This window comes from Miscanthus floridulus, chromosome 3 (assembly GCF_019320115.1).
Source record: "Miscanthus floridulus cultivar M001 chromosome 3, ASM1932011v1, whole genome shotgun sequence".
NCBI classification, from domain to species: domain Eukaryota; kingdom Viridiplantae; phylum Streptophyta; class Magnoliopsida; order Poales; family Poaceae; genus Miscanthus; species Miscanthus floridulus.
This window is the reverse complement of record NC_089582.1, coordinates 30794457-30813067: the sequence shown is the minus strand read 5'-3', so window position 1 is coordinate 30813067 and position 18611 is coordinate 30794457. Positions and strand designations below refer to the sequence as shown.

The window sequence follows — 18611 nt, the reverse complement described above, 5'->3', positions numbered from 1 at the left end:
AGAAAGTCAATGTAAAATCTTGCTTGTCAAAAAGAAATCGTAAGTGCTTGATGTTGTGGATCGGTTTGATGAGAAGAAAGATGTTTGGAGCATCCTAGGCCAGTCTCCGTAGGAGTTTCATAAAAATTTCATTTGTATGTAATAAATTGTCACATAAGCGTTTTTGATGATGTGACAATATTTTAAGATAAAAGAGAAAAAGTCAGTTTCATTTTTAAGATGAAATAGAATTAAATATCTATGAAACAGAAGAATGAAACTATGCCTTGAGAGAAATTATTTCATCCATATTTCATTGCATTATATGTTCTTGAAAACAACCAAATAAAACCCTTCACTGAGAAGGATAACCCCACGTCCTTCGTAATCTCGGATTGGTGGTGCAACATTACATTGCAGGAGACGAGACGGCGTCACCGGCCGGAAGTGTTCATTTGGAAATCCACCTCCACCTCCACTATCCACCCACTCACACACAACTAACTCGCAAGCTCGGCCGGCCGCACCGTCCCGGCCGGGATCTGTTCTTCGCCGGTCGCCTGGAGGCATGGAGGAGGCTCCCGTGACCGCGGCCACGGGGGCTCTGGGGCCTGTCGTAGCGAAGCTGAGCGCTTTGGTTCGCCGCCGCGGTGAGTACCAGCTTCGGTGGCGGACTCGGAAGGACGTGAAGCTCATCAGATCCAAGCTCAAGTCCGTCCACTCAATCCTTTGGGTGATATGGGAGAGGGAGGTTCTTGATGCGGCAGGCAAGGAGCTGAAGATGGAAGCGTGGCGTCTCGCCGACGACATGAACGACGCGATCGACGACTTCATCCTCAGTATGACGTGCAGCAACGACGGCAAGCGCTTCATGCAGGCCAAGATTCAGCCGAGCCCTTTCCAGGATCTCAAGAGAAGGGCAGTTGATGTGTGTGAGCGGTGCCGCAACAAATGGAAGACGGAGACTTCCCACACCACCTTCTCCAGCTTTTTTTCAAGAACAAAAACCACCGTCGACTCTGGCCCTGGCAAGCGGCGGACTCGAGTCGTTGATCCCTATGTCCACAAGGACATCTCAGAGCTCGTGGGGATGGAAGAACCGAGGGATAAGCTCATCGATCACCTGGTAGGAGAAGAGGAGAACACACCGCAGCTCAAGATGGCATGCATCGTTGGAGCTGCCGGGATGGGTAAAACGACCCTTGCTCGCCTTGTGCATGAAGCGATTGAAGATAAGTTCCAAGCACGGGCTTTTGTGTCGATCACTTCATGTCATAATATGACGGAGGTTCTGGCCAGCATTCTCCAACAAGTGACATCTGATAGCACTGATATGCTACTTGCTGGCACCAAAGCAGCGACCAAGAATAAACACCTCATCGACATGATATCGAGTTTCCTCAAGGATAAAAGGTGCGCATGTTCACCGTCTTCACTCCAATATCTACATCCACAAATACGATATGTACTAGCTATATCTTGCTATAACTAATTGAAAACAAACCTAGAAATAATCACAAAAAATGAAGATTAAGCCATCAATTTGGTAGACTTTGATCGCTATATATAGCCATTGGATCTACTAATAAGGTTTCTAAAAAAGTCCATATTTGCCAATTTGAATAATAATAATAATAATAATAATAATAATAATAATAATAATAATAAGGATAAGGATAATAATAATGATAATGATAATAATAATGATGATGATAATGACAATAATAATGATAATAATAATAATAATGATAATGATAATAATAATAATAACGATAATAATTATAATGATAATAATAATAATAATGATGATAATAATAATAATAATGATAATAATAATAATAATGATGATGATAATAATAATAATAATGATAATAATGATGATGATAATGATAATAAAGAAGAAGAAGAAACCTCTAGTTTTATGTCTAAATTACACACTTATGTGCCATTATGAAAAAAAAATCCTAGCTAAACCCGTAAATTTGCCTATAAATTACACACCTGTACCATTATGAAATATGTGAATTGCTTCTAAATTATCCAATTGTCCATTACAAATTATAATAATAATCTAAATAACCACTTCAATTTGCATTTATTTTTGCACACCTCTACTATTATCTCTACATAATATTAAAGGGAGAAAGGTTTCTTGATCGATATCACTCATAAGTCATAACAGTCCAACGGAGATCTAACAGACCCAGTCGCTCCCATGCTCGTATGACTTAGTGGCATGTCCTAGCATGGTGTGGTGTCCAATTTTAAAATGAGTTGGAATACAGAGTGTTTCTATGGTCTACCACTCCATCTCATTTATGTATGAGTTAGAGCATGGTGTTTAAGCATATGCGGAATCCTATCCAAAATGAATTGAACGCATGTCACAATTATTGATAAATCTCTAACCTTCTGGTACCCATAGGAGTTAGAGCACACATGTTCAGGCATAGTCTAGAGTTTAAATCCAAGACAAATTGAAATATGTGGCATAATCGTTGATAAATCTTAAGCCCCTAGTGTCTAGCTGACCAGCAACAAGTTGTACATCCTGTTGCAACAAACAAGCATGTATGCTATTAAAAATAAACTAAAATATCCCCTCGCATTTACTACTTAAATTACCAACATCAACTATCATGAAAAAAATAGACATAGAGTATGTACATATTTGTTTATGAAAACCCATTTCTAACACTATTAATGTATAAAATACTAACTGAAAGTAAAACTACATGTTAAGATGTCTTGCCCACTCACCGCAATTATTATGTGTTTTGCTCAACCATCTCCTTTAATGTGTTTCGCCCGCCTCTTTAAATTCCTGATGTAGTTGTAGACTAAAGTTAGAGCATTAGCGGTGGAAGAGGATTAGAGTTTGAATGAGACGTTGATTATATTCCTTCACATCACTCTACTCCATGATGTGCAATGAGCCGAACCCCAAATCTTAGTCACCACCACCCCTCCCCACCCTTCCTCACCGCGTCATTACCAGAGCAGGGCACAATGAAGGCTCACATGCCAGCTAGGAAGGCAGTGCCATGGTTTTCTCTCGGGCCCTGGCATAAGCCGAGAGGCTCTAGGTCCCCACACACCCATGGTGAATGACCGGGCCGGGATTCGGTGCGAGCCCGGGCACACGGTGAAGGTGGTGGCCACAAGTGTCAATGCACATACAATGGCTGCTCGACGCATTCGGCTCTGGGGCAGATACAGTGGGCGTGAAACCGGATTTGCTCATGTGAGGGACGATTGTGGTGGTGATCGCACTTGGTTTCGGTGGCAGCATGTCTTTGGTGATGTACACTACTGGATTCAGGTTCTTTGCCGAGTGCCTGAGGCACTCGGCAAAGGCTATATTGCACTCGGCAAAGCCTTTGCCGAGTGTGGCACTCGGCAAAGCACACACGGCAAAAAATTGATCGGCAAAGCACTCTTTGCCGAGTGTATTTTATCGGGCACTCGGCAAAGGCTTTGCCGAGTGCGCCAGAAACACTCGGCAAAGAAAAGCGACCGTCACGGCGCCGGTTCCGTTGACGGTCACTTTGCCGAGTGTCAACCCTGCCGGCACTCGGCAAAGATTTTTTTAAATTTTTTTTAAAACTTTCTTTGCCGAGTGCCAACACGTGAGGCACTCGGCAAAGAGCTTCTATTTTTTTTTAGAATTTTCTTTGCCGAGTGCCAAACCTCCATGCACTCGGCAAAGCCTTTTTTTAAAAAAATTCTTTGCCGAGCGTCAACCCGGAAGGCACTCGGCAAAGAGCTTTTATTTTTTTTTTGAAAATTTTCTTTGCCGAGTGCCAAGCCTCCAAGCACTCGGCAAAGATTTTTTATTTTTTTTTAAAAATTATTTGCCGAGCGTCAACCCAGCAGGCACTCGGCAAAGAGCTTTTATTTTTTTTTGGAAATTTTCTTTGCCGAGTGCCACCACTCCAGGCACTCGGCAAAGATTTTTTTTTTAAACTCTTTGCCGAGTGCCAACACGGAAGGCACTCGGCAAAGTTTAAATTTTTTTTTTAAATTTCTTTGCCGAGTGTTATAGTCATAGCACTCGGCAAAGCTGGAAAATCTGTTTTCTGGTCGCCCATTTTGCCAGCTTTGCCGAGTGTTTTGACCATTGCGCTCGGCAAAGGGGTCCTTTGCCGAGTGCAACACTCGGCAAAGTGACCCAAAACGGCAAATAATTTTTTTTTGCGTTCCATCATGACAAATACATTCATACAAACATATATCACATATATATCTTATCCATCACATATATATCTCATCCATCGCATATATATCTCATCCATCACATATATATCTCATCCATCCACACATCCATCCGCCCATAACACATCCATCACAATATGTAATAATAAGTGCTCAAGTCCATCCAAATAAGTTTACAAGTTCATCAAAGTCCACAAGTGCATCACAAGTCCATCACCAAGTGAACAACAAATGTAAAAAATACAACATGCACTCATCTCGGCCACTGCGACTGTGGTGAAGGCCCAGGTGCATCATTCGTAGGTGCATGAGGTGGATTATTCGAACCACCGTCAGATGGAGACTGCACAAAGGAGAAAAGATTGCATGTGAGACAAAATTATTTTGATAGCTAATCTAGGACGATAGAGGCCATACAAGCAAAGCACAAGTGAAAGTAAAAAACTTTGATATTCACAGGAGTAGCTGCAGCTGCAGGACGCGGAGGCGGAGGTGGAACCAACAGCCCAGGTGGCAGAGACAAGCCCATACGTTGCCCAAGCCCTTGTAGGAAATCCGTAATGTCCATCAGCCTCTGCGCCTGGGCCTGCCGCTCGGCCCGCTCGGCCTCCAACTGGGCCCCCAGCTCCTGACGTTCCTTCATTTCTTGTTCTAGCCGGGCCTGCAATATTTCACTCCAATGTTTCAGTAATGCAAAGCTAATTAAGGTGTGTAAAGATCAATGTATGACGAGTAAAACAGGAATAACCTCGAGTGCGTCGACCCGGTGCTGTGCAGCGGTCGGCCGTGTGCGAATGGCCGGGCTCTCGCTCGTGCTCCGTGCTCGGATCTGGGAGAGAGAGGGAGTAGAGGCCGTGTCGATGACGCCGTCGCCAAGCCAGAACCGTCCATGCTTCTTGCCTTGCCCCGCCCTCATGACGGCCTCTCCATCGAAGTCCTGGGTGCTCGGATCGTGGTCTGCCCCATGGAGCGACCTCGCCACCTCAGTGTACTCACTGATGCGAGAGTGGACGCTCGGGTTCGTGTATGCCTCGGGCGGGTCCTCCAGGTTGAAGGAGACGTCGGACGTCGCCTTACCCTTGTGGGCCATACACCATGCCTGGAAGTCCGAGCAAGCCTGGCCACTATGTGACGCCGACTGCGAGAAAGACAGCACGATGATTAGAAATCAGACAGAACTGAGCGTGACAATAGATAAATCAATTCGCGTACCCATGCTTGTTTGTATCCGGCGAGGTTGCGGCTGCCTTGATGGTGTGCTGGACCTTGCATCAGTAAACGACGGTCCCGGGCATCCCTGTGCATCTTGAGGTACTCCCCCGTGAACCACCTATCCACCATCATCGCCCAACACTCGGGATACGCTTGGCACCACCAGGGAATCACCTACACGTCATCAAGTATTGGACATATAAGAAGATCAAATTAAACCAACTTAATCTCAAATCGAATCAATGTTGATGTTCTTCATTTACCTCAAGGTACTGCTCCCGGGTCAGCTGCATCTCTCTTGCGTCTTTCTTGGTTTTCCTCTCTCCAAGCTTCGACCCGTAGTAGGTTACGATGGCCTGGATGCGCGCCTCGTGATGCATGTCGGTGACGAGTTTTTTACAGGCTTTGGTAGTCGCCTGCTCCGCCCTGGCCTCAAATCCCTCCTCGCATCTGTAATAAGTCTGCATACAAAAGCGATGTATCGATTCATTATTTCAAGAAAAGTCTAATGAATGCGACGTATTGAGCAATGTTGTGCAAGGGAGACTTACCCAAAACTCTGCCTTCACCCGCGCCGCCTTGTTGGGGTACTCCGCATCGGAGGCGACGACAGTAGTGGTCAAACGAGTAGGCCGGCTCTGTCTTCGATGCGTACGTGACAATGCCGGGGAAGTGCTGCCTGCACAGAAGACCCAGGATGCCGTTGACTAGCCGTGCGCTACCACCCGACACAACCACCCAGTTCCTGCACGAGTAATTAAGAAAAATTATTAGTTTTTTTCATCATATCATATGAAGTAGTGGTGATAACATATACAGTTACTTACTTTTGTCCTTCGGGGCGAATCAGTGGGCATTGGTGACGAAGCGGAACCTGTGGGAGACTCGCGGGACCTCGCAAGTAGACACTCGAAGAGGAGTTGGAGGAAGCAGAACCCGTGCCTGCCGCCTCCCCCCTCCTCCTCCTCCTCCTCCTCCTCCTCTGTCTGCCGAACCAACTCCTCGTCTGACTCGTCCACGGGCGCCACCTCCTCCTGCGGCTGGCGGTCCTCCTCACGTGGCGTGGGAGGAGACGGCCCCCTCCTGCGGCTAGCGGTCCTCCTCCTCCTGTTCGATCCCTCTGCCGCCCCCTCCGCCCCCTCCTACGACCGGCGTTGTCTTTGGTAAATCGAGTTCACAGACCTATGACGGTCGCCCGCCATCTTTGTTCAATCACCTGCAATAAAAAAGAAAAACAAGACATAATTAGAAATAGGTGCAAAAATAAACAAAACATAATTACAAAAAATATAGTATTACATGTATTAGAAATATATGCAAAAATGAACAAAACATAATTACAAAAAACATAGTATTACATGTATTAGAAATAATCTTCATGATTGAAATTAGCTGGATCATAGGTCTCGTCATCACTATCAACATTGTCCAACTCATCAACACTATCCGAAGGAGGAATGTTGTCTTCATTGTCATTGCCGAAATGTAATCGCTCAAGCATTTGTATGTCCTTCAGATTTCGCACCTCGTCTCCAGCGTCCTCGTCATCATCCCTTTCATTATCTACTTCCATTCCTATCTCTTCGGTTAAGTCTATGTCAAACCTCCCTTGTAGCCCCTCTTCTTGATAGAACTCTCCATCATATGTGTTTGGGTTGAAGTTATAATCTTCATCGTTTGGGACAGGTAGTTTACCGTGTGGCGATACATTGTGCACAATAGACCAACCCTTAAGATGCTCGGCGTCTTTGCACGCGTATTACGTATAATAAACCTGGACGGCCTGTTGAGCCACAATGTAGACATCTTTTCCTGGATAGACGGAATCCTGTCGAATCTCGACTAGCCCGAGCTTAGGGGTCCGTCTCGTTACACCAGGATGAAACCAGTGGCATTTGAATATGACAGGAGTAAGAGGTTTGGAACCATAAAATGATAGTTCATAGATTTCTTTAATTCTTCCATAATAGTCGAGTCCATCAGTGTCGGGCGTAACAACTCCGCTGTTTGTGGTTTGTCGATTGGGCCGACTCTGCTCGTAGCTTGCTGTGTGAAAACGATATCCATTCACGTCATAACCGGTAAATGACTTGACCCTAACGGCACAGCCATTTGCAACCTGTCTTAACTCATCACTTATAGGCGCATCAGTTTGGGCTTTCTATTTGAACCAACAAATGAAATCGGGGCTCCCTAGTCCCGCACCCCGTGAAAGAAGGGTATCATTTTCTTGCGGTGTAGGTTGCCTTGATCCATGCCAGGATTGACGAAGAAATTCCCTGTACCAACGAGAAACAAGGGGGTTGGACGATGAAACAAGGACATACGGCGAAATGAAACAAGTTCGTTTAGAACTTACCGAATGAACGGTTGCACCTCGACAAGGTTGGTCAACACATATAGCATGATACTGCGCCACTCTTCATTTTTCAATTGCTTAATGGTCGATGCACTTGCGCTTCCAAGTTGCCCTTGGAAAAGGCTGAGGTTCGATTCATTTTCTCCAGCATTGTAACGAGGGGGTGGATTATGAACGTTAGGAAGTTTCTCAGTGTAGTATTTCTCTGTGAAGTTCGACACCTCCTCTAGAATGTATGCCTCTGTAATGGAAGCCTCAATTCTGGCTTTATTTCTACATTTTTTACGAAGAGTCTTCAGACATCTCTCGATTGGATAGCACCAACGGTTCTGCACGGGCCCCCCCATCCGTGCCTCATACGGGAGGTGCACAATCAAATGCTGCATCGACAAGAAGTAGGCGGGTGGAAAGATCTTCTCTAACTTACAGAGCAACACGAGTGCCGCTTTTTCCAAGTCATCAATGACGGTCCGAGAGAGCTCCTTGGCACAAAGCTGGCGGAATAAGTAGCTCAACTCTGCCAGCACTTGCCAGACATGCTCCGGGACATAGCCTCGAACCATCGCCGGAAGAAGCCGCTCAATCCATATGTGGTAGTCATGACTCTTCATCCCGTTGACTCGCAGAGTGCCTAAGTTAACTCCCCTCTTTAGATTCACTGCATACCCATCAGGGAACATTAGCTTCTTGATCCATTCAAGTACTTCCCTCCTTTGGTCCTTTTTCAAGACAAAATCAGCCTTAGGCCTTCTCCAAGTCTTGCCACGACTAGGAGGTTACATCTCTTGATTTGGTCTATCGCACAACGTTGCCAGGTCTACTCTAGCCTTTGGGTTGTCCTTAGACTTTTAGTGTCCATGAGTGTTGCCCAAAGTGCCTCGGCGACATTCTTTTCAGTGTGCATTACATCAATGTTATGTGGTAGAAGAAGGTCATCGAAATAGGGGAGCCTCGTCATGCCCGAGATATGAGTCCACATATGCTGCTCACCATATCCCACAAAACCACCTTCTTCATTGGGCACGAGAGCACCTATCTGAGCATGAACCTCGGCACCATTCATCATCCGCGGTGCAGGGTTTGTCACTTTGACGCCTTTCGTAAAGTTCTTGATGTCTTGTCTGAATGGATGGTCAAGAGGTAGGAATTGACGATGTCTATCAAACGACGAATACTTGCCACCCTTCTGCAACCAAATAAACCTCACACCTTCCTTGCATATTGGGCATGGGAACTTCCCGTGAACACACCAAGCGCAGAATATCCCATACGCCAGGAAGTCATGCAGGGAGTAGTGGTACCAAACGTGCATTTTGAAGGTTGTCTTTGTAGCTCGATCGTATGTCCATACCCCTTCGTCCCAAGCACGGACCAATTCATCAAATACGGGCTCCATGAACACACCCATATTACTCCCTGGGTGTCCAGGAATTATCAACGACAAGAATACGTTATGTCGTTGAAAGGAGACACCGGGGGGAAGATTAAGGGGGATAACAAAGACGGGCCAACATGTGTATGGGGCAGCCATCATTCCATAAGGATTGAACCCATCTGTTGCCAACGCGACACGTACATTACGAGCCTCATCTGCTTTGTCACGATGTTTGTCATTAAAGCGGATCCAAGCTTCACCATCGGATGGATGTACCATCTTGTCAGGATTGTACCGTTTGCCATTTTTGTGCCATGTCATCTGTTTCGCGGATTCCTCGGTCATGTATAGCCGTTGAATCCTCGGTAGGAACGGAAGGTACCGTAGGATTTTCATGGGGATCGTAAGTTGCCTCTTCTGGCCATCATCAGAGTCTACCTCCAGGTACCTGGAGGATTTACACTTTGGACAGAACTTTGCATGCTCGTGTTCTTTCCTAAATAGGAGACACCCTTTCGGACAAGCATGTATCTGCTCATACGGCATCTTAAGTGCTCGAAGGAGTTTCTGTGACTCGTACATGCTCTTCGGCAGAATGTGACCCTCCGGAAGCAAGGTGCCAATCACGGCCAACATCTTATCGAAGCCAGGTCGACTTAAGTTTAACTCGGACTTCAACCCCATTAAGCATCCAATGGCATCCAGTTGAGACACCGTTGACCGATCGTGAAGGGGTTTCTGTGCCGAGTCCATCATATCGTAGAACGCCTGTGCGGCTGCTTCCATCTCCTCCTTCTCACGTCCCTCATCGAACTGTCCTTGGTGAAAGTCATCTAACATGTCTGCTACCCCCCGCATCAGCATCAAAAGCCTCCACCCGTGGTCTCACCACCTCCTCTCTCATACGATGGGCTTCACCATGGTGGACCCACCGGGTGTAGTCTGGCGTAAATCCATTCTTCACAAGATGTTTACCCATTTCCACCTTGTTTACCCTTCTCCTGTTTCCATATTTGCTGCAGGGACACAAAACTAGGCAATGTCCTTTAGCAGCGTTGCCAAATGCACTGTTCAAGAAAGCATCGGTCTTGTTCATCCATTCCGTGGTGTAATCACTCTGACTTCTCCAGCCCGTGTACATCCACTGACGGTCATCCATCCTCTAACATATGTATCGGCGAGTAATGTAACCATTAATTGCATGTACATGGTGTTCCTACTGTCTAATAGGTGAGGATAGGTCCTAATCCCACCCGCAGATGTGTAGATGAGGTTAGTTTCCATGCTCTACTCCTATCCGAGACAGAATTTCGGCAGCACCTCCCCGCTGTTCTCCAGATACACGTCCTACCAAAGAAGAGTGTGTATCCGGAGAACAACAGGGAGGTGATGCCGAAAGTCTGTCTCGGACTAGAGCAGAACATGGAAACTAACCCATCTACGCATCCGCGGGCTGTCCAAAAAGCGTGGACAATCCGAAATAGATACGGTCATAGATATGCAAAGATCTGCATACCTCCAACCGTATCTCTTTCGAACGGGTGACGCCTAACTGGGTTACGCGATCTACGACAATGATATGAAAAGAGGGGTTATACCTAGGGTGGCGATGGAGTCAGGCTAGCGGGGCTGTGGCGGGTCGGTGCAGTGGCGAGACGACGCGGTGCAGGCAGACCCTAGGTATAACCCCTCACACGCGGGCTGTCCAAAAACGAAGTCCAAAAATTTCATGATTTTTGGACTTCGTTTGCATTTTATAGAATTTATAAACACTTCACACGCAATTTCGCGGACATGTTTCGTGAACGAGATATCCGAAATTTCGGGTCCGTTCCTGGATACGGCCTCTCATAACACACACTAACATCACTATCAATTTTCGAATCATTAAACTCCATTATTCGTACCACGTGCAGTTCAAATTTCTAATTTCCAGAAAAATTCAAGTAAACGAAACAAAGTAACTAAATATAACAAAAAGCCACAAAAAAATCTCCAAATTGTAACTAGGAGTTCCTGGTGCTTTAAAAAGGCTGCACAAAAAAAATTGGAGGCCAAAAACAAAAAAAACAAAAAAACTTTGCCGAGTGCCGGGGCATGGCACTCGGCAAAGGGTGTCTTTGCCGAGTGCCAGCCCTCAGGCACTCGGCAAAGAATGTTTTAATTTTTTTTAAAATTTTCCTCTTTGCCGAGTGCATACACAGGAGCACTCGGCAAAGAAATAATTAAAAAAAAAATTAAATCTTTGCCGAGTGCCGTCCAGGGAGCACTCGGCAAAGTATTTTAAAAATAAAAAAATTTTCTTTGCCGAGCGCCAGATCTGAGACGCTCGGCAAAGAATTTAAAAAAAATAAAAAAAAATCTTTGCCGAGCGCCAGATCTGGGGCACTCGGCAAAGAAATTAAAAACAAAAATCTTTGCCGAGTGCCTAACCGCAGGCGCTCGGCAAAGAAGGACGTGGCACGGCGCCGTTTCACGGGCAGCCTATGCCGAGTGTATAGATTTTGCCGAGAGTTTGGCGCTCGGCAAAGAAGTCCTTTGCCGAGTGCCTGTGTTTGCCGAGTGCCCGGCGCTCGGCAAAGAAATCTTTGCCGAGTGCAATACTTTGCCGAGTGCAGCACTCGGCAAAGAAGATCTTTGCCGAGTGTCCGATTTTTGACACTCGGCAAAGAAATTTACACTCGGCAAAGTCTCTGTTTCCAGTAGTGGTACTTATTATTTAGAGTAACAACTTAGGAACTTATTGCCTTCAAGTATTAATATAATTTAAAGTGAGTTGTCAATGTCTTTGGGAGCTGTCAATGTGTTTGGTATGTGGTTTGTTAGAGGAACATTTTTTATGTTTATAATATTAAAAAATATTATCCCAATTTATGCATTTTTATTTGGTCTACACGGTAGCACATAGTATTACGCTTACTTTTAAATTTAACCATGGTAGAAATGTGTAATCTAAAAATGTATATAGCATACTTTATGGTTATTAAATTATTTTTCATAATAGATTACATTAGTATTTATACATTGATATGAGGTAATTTAGTTTGTTTTTAAAGTCTAGATGTGGGTAATTTAGACAAAGATTTTACTTAAGCATTAGTAATTTAGATGCAAACTTACGTGTTGCATTGCATTATCTTCTGTAATGGCAAATTATAGTAATTTAGATGGAAATGTAGGGAATTATATTTAATTATCTTCATAATGGTAGAGGTGGGTAAACTAGATGCAAATTTAGGAGGTTATGTTTAATTATCTTTCATAATAAAATATGTAGGTAAATTAGATCTAAATATATGAGTTATTTTATGCATTTTCGTAACGGCAGACACCACTAGAGAACATACTTTAGAACGATGTCCCAATTTGGCATTAGCCTCGGCATTTTTTGCCTCCGGGACTAAAGAGGCCTTTAGTTCCGGTTGGTGTCTCCAACCAGGACTAAAGGTCCATGCCCAACGGCTACTGCGCTCGGCACAGCCGTCAACCGGGACTAAAAGTCCTCCAACCTTTAGTCCCGGTTGGTAATACCAACCCAGACTAAAGGTAGACCCTTTAGTCCCGGTTGGTCCCCCGATGGGTTAGTTCAAAAGGAAAGCATCACATCCATTGTTAGATGTGTCGTGTAGGTGGGGTGGTAAGCTACGCGCGAGGCAGTGCATGAGGTCTTGGGTTCGAATCTCACGGGGCGCAGCGGTGGGAGGCATAGAGCTAGTTCCTAACCGGGACTAGATCTCGTTTCTGTAGTAGTGAGAGTTGGGTAATTTTTTTAGAAAACATGAAAGATCATTGATGATGATGATTAGAGTTCTATCAAATTAATCTGGAGGAGTCTTTGGAGCCCCAGTTACTAATAGTACGATGGTTATATGATGAGGTCCTGTCATCTTTTGTGATGTGAGCTTTCTCCTTGCTACATGTCACGTTTGTCTGTGTGTGCCCAATATTTTCGGAAATGGTGGCTTGAATCCGTAGTTCTTCCAGCCTTTATTAATACCGGTGTTCATGAAACTACTCAAACTTTACCTAAACTCGTTTAAATCGTCATCTACATGGGTGTAAACACTAAACTGCGAGTATACATGTAGTTTATGTCCTAAATAGTGAATTAAAGAAAAATCACTTAATTAAATAACCAAAGGAGTAAAAAACCATTTAAAAAATTTGTTTTAATGTGATTTAAGCACGTTTAAACACTAGTTGAGGTGTTTAAACGATGATAGAGAACCAACTTGATGAAACTTTTTGATATTAGTGTTGTTGTTAGAACTTTAATGTCTAATATAATATCATTCCGTAGTGACAAGTAATCATTTAACTATGTGAGAACTACATATCTACTATCTGTATCATTATGCCTGTCTAGTTGTCTATATCTTATTATGCAACTTTGTGTGTGCCTCAAGTCATATTTTTAAAATTTAGAATGGAATTATAGTGTTTGTATGCATATTTACCACTTCAATGCAAAGAGTTTAAATCGTCTAATCTATTGTCTACACTGACTAAGCGATAAACAAAAGGTTTCTAATAACCGTCTAGAGTTTAGCATCTAAAAAACACCGATTAATACTCTTTAACCTAACCAATTATTCGAATTCTTTTTCAACTGTGGTCATGAAATTACCCCCACATATATAAAAACTTGCTTTTGAGCTAAAATTTAAGCACTATGGCCCTATCCGATACGTCTAATGAGCCGATGGGCCTGGTTGCTACGGTATCCGATACGTCTAATGAGCACTATGGATCGCCCAAACAAATCTAAACCCTTGATTTTGTAAAAGAGAAAATAATTGTGTTATCTAAATATGTTTCATCTGTCGCTTCGTTGCCACGTCATGCAGCACGGACGTACTATGCGGGGGCGATGGCTAGTTGGAAGGCTGGAAGGACTAGGGAATCATGTATGTCACGTTTCAATAGAAGAACTACTGAACCAAATAACGTATATTGATCCATGCATATGCTAGATCTAATTACAAGATATTTTTACTAATATTTTTCTACATTAGAAAATAAAAAGTAGCAATCTCGACACCTAAAAAGACTCTAAAGTCATCATTTACCTGGTGATACCAAATCTTGATCCCTGCTCACGTGTCCTCATCTGATACGAATCATGCTCCACTCAGAGCTCACACGTCTGTGTCCTACCCGGTTATGATACGGAGACTAGATCCATGAGTCCGCGTCCGATACGAGAAGTCCCCGAAGCTCACGCGTCCACGTCAGATTACTGTGGTTCAATTTTAAAAATTGTGACCCTGGTGCAACGCACGGGGCATATATCTAGTGTAAAATATATTTCTCACATTACCCCTGTGTGTGTGTAAAGTACTCCCTCCGTCTCAAATTATAAGTCATTCCAACTTTGTTGAAAAATCAAAACATCTCAAATTTGACCAAAATTATAGAGAGAATTATAAAGATTTATGACATCAAATAGGTATACTATGAAAATATAATTAATGAAGAATCTATTGATACTTATTTTGTATCATCAATGTTATTATTTTATTATATAAATTTGGTTAAACTTGAAATGATTTGACTCTCAAAAAAATTGGAATGACTTATAAGGCCTTGTTTGGATGCTCATGTATTCATCTCAATCCACATGTGTTGAAGTGGATTAGAGTTGAATTAAACTAAGTTCTATTCCAATCCACTCCAACATACGTGGATTGAACTAGATACACATGCATCCAAACAAAGCCTAATTTGGGACGGAGAGAGTAATATGTGATCCATAAAGATCTACATAAATGAATGGTTCATAGTCACCTTGGAGTATTATTATAGCAAATCCCCGTAGTGACAGGACATGATGATTTGCCTGAGTATTCGGCACCGCACCCAAGTTACACGTATGCATCGGGTCACCGTATATTTGTTGTGTTTGTGCTTGAATAAGGTCTTTTGGCTGGTTTGTATGAACCCTGTTATTTATATATATAATAATAATAATAATAATAATAATAATAATAATAATAAGACTATTTAAGTAGGTATGGTTTGTGACGCTATACTGTAGTATTTTCTTCTTCTTTTTTGACGAACGCCGCTATACTGTAGTATTGGAAAGTGCTTATCTGCGATCGAGGCAGTGACCAATACAAGATCTCTGAAACAGTGTCTTTGCCACGTAGTGCACTTAACAATATTGTCTCTTTTTCAACTTGTATAGGTACCTGGTTATAATAGATGACATCTGGCATTACGGAGAATGGGAAACCATCAAGAAGTCTCTTCCAGACAATAATCTGGGCAGTCGAATTGTCACGACGAGTCGTGTTAATGCTATAACCGAGAGGTGGCCTGATGATTTTGATACGTTGGTCCACAAAATTGATTATCACCATTATCCCTTCACCAAATTCATGATACGGTGGAGTGCTGACATGGTTGGAGAAGGTTTTGACCTTCGCCACCCTATTGTGGACATGTGTCGTGGTATGCCGCCGTTAGCAGTGGCTTGTATGATTTCGGCATTGGCAAAGGAGCGAGCGCGTCAAGAACAACAAGGGCAGTGTGTACTAAGTACACGTGATGTGCAAGACAGGATTTTCGAACAAGTTACCAGAAATGGGATTCAGAACACTCCAGGTTTTGAACCATTAGTAGAGAGTTTGGAGCTTGGGCTTGGCTACAACGATCTTCCTCATCATATGTTGAAGACTTGCTTGCTGTACTGCAGCATATACCCTCAGGGTTACGATTTTTATAGGGATGATTTGGTCAGGCGATGGATCGCTGAAGGTTTCGCTGGTAAGGAGGCAGCAGAAGATTACTTTGACGAGCTTGTCAGCAGGGGATTTCTTGAAGATTACGGCGTTTACATAATAGGCCCCATGATGCGAAATTACCTTAGACAGAAGTTGCGAGAAGACAATTTCATCACTTGCACTTCTGATGGCGTTCCATCCTCTCCAGTTGGCCGGCTATGTATTGACGACAACTGGCCAAGCAGTGATCTAGGAATTGATTGGCATCATATCCGGTCCCTTGTCGTTTTTGAAGATGCCGAGAGGGTCCCCTACAAGCATCTGCAACACCTGCGAGTGTTGGACGCTCAAACCTACACTAGGGATGGGGCTCTTGAGAATCAACATATCAATGATATGTGTGGGCTGCTCCGTCTGAGGCACCTGTCACTAGTGCCAGCAGAGATAGCGGGGCACCCGCCAAACTGTCTCCTGGTACCGCCGCCGTTGAAGATTACTGAGATGCCAGCAGAGATAGCGAGGCTGCAGTATTTGGAGACACTGAAGGTGAGGGAAACAGGGATCAGACGATTACCTGCTGAGATGGGTGACCTCAAGCAATTGAAGACTCTGGACGTGAGTTGTAACCCTGAGCTCGCAGAGCTACCTAGGGAGATTGGGAACCTGCAGCATTTAGAGAGACTGCGCATCCATAGAACATGGATCAGAGAGCAGGCCTGGGAGATCATCGGGACACTGAAGAAGCTGAAGACTCTGGACGTGAGAGAGAACCCTGAGCTCTCAGGGATACCTACGAACATTGGGGAACTGCAGCAGCTGAAGTATCTGGATGTGAGTTGGAACAGAGGGATCACAGAGCTACCCAAGGAGATTGGGAAACTGCAGCATTTGGAAACTCTGAACGTGAGTGGAACAGGGATCACAGAGCTGCCCAAGGAGATTGGGGAACTGCAGCAGCTGAAGACGCTAAACCTTAATAAAGCATTTGGGATCACAAAGCTGCCTCGGGATATCGGGAGGCTGCGGAATTTGGAAGAGCTAAATTTGTTGGAGACAGAAGTGAGGAAGATGCCAAGGGAAATCGGGGAACTGAAGAAACTGAAGAATCTAAATGCAAATTTCGGCACACTACCCTTTGAAGCTGGTCAGCTTTCAAAATTGGAGGGATTGCCTAAGTGCGTCCGCCGAGCTTGGAAGAATAGTGATCTGGTATCATCTCTAGCAGGGGAGATCCTGTCGTTCGAAACAACAGGTTCGATTGGTGACGGCGGACTAATCGTGGGCACGAAGCACATGCACATTCCGCAGTGGATCAAAGAGCACTTCAACAATATTGGATCCTTGGATATCAGGATCTGCAAACTAGAGGAGGAGCAGGATCTAAAGATTCTGCGGGAGATGCCCAAGCTTTGGGACCTCACGCTAAGGTTGGAAGCTGTCCCCAGAAAGCCGATAGTCATCAGCAGTGGAGGTTTCGCAAAGCTCCAGTACCTCGCTGTTGACAGCCGAGTGCCACGGATTACCTTCCAGGAAGGAGCTATGCCGAGGCTGGGGCGTCTTTTTTTCAAGTTCCAGTTTTACGGTGGCCCACCAAATACAGACCCTCCTATGGGTATCAAGAACCTCGTGCGCCTGGAAAAAGTCTTCTTCGAATGCAACGCATGGTATCGACGAGACAGCCCGTGCATCAGCGCGATCATTGACGTCGTGACAGAAGAAGCCCGGAAGCATCCCAACAGGATTGAATTAAGTGTCGGGGGCCCAGGTCTGGTATTTTTCGACGACAGAAGATTCTGCGGGAGATGCCCTACCTTTGGGCCAGTTTAGTTCCAAAAATTTTACCAAATACATGAAATCCAAAATAGGGTAGCAGCACACCAAAATGCTGACACCAAAAGCTTTTGCATTTTGCTGTTTACTTGCCAAGAATTTTGCATCGATATCAGCATTGAATAGTAGATTTCGGTTGCATTAATTGTGTTCCATGCAAACTGCTGGTGCAGACTGTCGATACGGGACCCATGGGGTTTCGTACGGAGAAGAGAGAAGAAGACCTAGTCCAACTAGGATTCCCTACATGTAATCCTACTAGAACTAATTACACATAATCCTACTAGGATCTCTACTTTGTAACCGACTAGGACTCCCACCTCTTCTGGACTATATAAAGGAGGGCAGGGGTCCCTAGATCGGCACCTACACATAAGCAACAGACGGCAGCGACAGACACAACCACAACATACCTCGCAACCACAACAAATAGCGCAGGGCGCAATATACTATCCACCCCACACTGGACGTAGGGCGCCATGATTTTCCGGTGTACCGAACCAGTATAAATCGTTGTCTCCCTGCGTTTACTACCGAGTTCCTGCAAAACGCCGATACCCCTCCGAACAAATCACCGTCCCGGGTACCCCGTGACGGGTCGCCGGTGGTGAAACATCGACAGCTGGCGCGCCAGGTAGGGGACCTCAGCGCTTTGCGTCCGAGAGCTCGGTGGACCTCAAAATAAAGATTCGCCGCGACCCTCGTCGGCCTTGTCGACAACTCGCCGCGGATCTCGTCAACCTCGTCGATAACTCGCTGCGGCTCGAAAGACGCCAAGATCAAGATTCGCCGCGGCTGTCATTGGCATCATTCGACAACTCGCTAAAGCGCATGTTCTCGGCGACGTCCTCGTACATCCAATCGATCGTTCAGGCTGCCGCTGGGAAGGTGCGCGTACACTAACAGCAACCCG

At 44.7% G+C, this 18611-nt stretch overlaps 1 protein-coding gene across 1 annotated transcript; it reads left to right on the top strand.

Moving 5' to 3' along the window:
• The first annotated feature begins 403 nt into the window (after nucleotides 1–403).
• LOC136541536 (disease resistance protein PIK5-NP-like) lies at nucleotides 404–17892 on the top strand. Its single transcript, XM_066533467.1, has 2 exons — nucleotides 404–1392; nucleotides 15331–17892. The coding sequence occupies exons 1-2, from the start codon at nucleotides 548–550 to the stop codon at nucleotides 17693–17695; spliced, it is 3210 nt and encodes a 1069-aa protein (XP_066389564.1). The 5' UTR covers nucleotides 404–547; the 3' UTR covers nucleotides 17696–17892.
• Nucleotides 17893–18611: the final 719 nt, after the last annotated feature.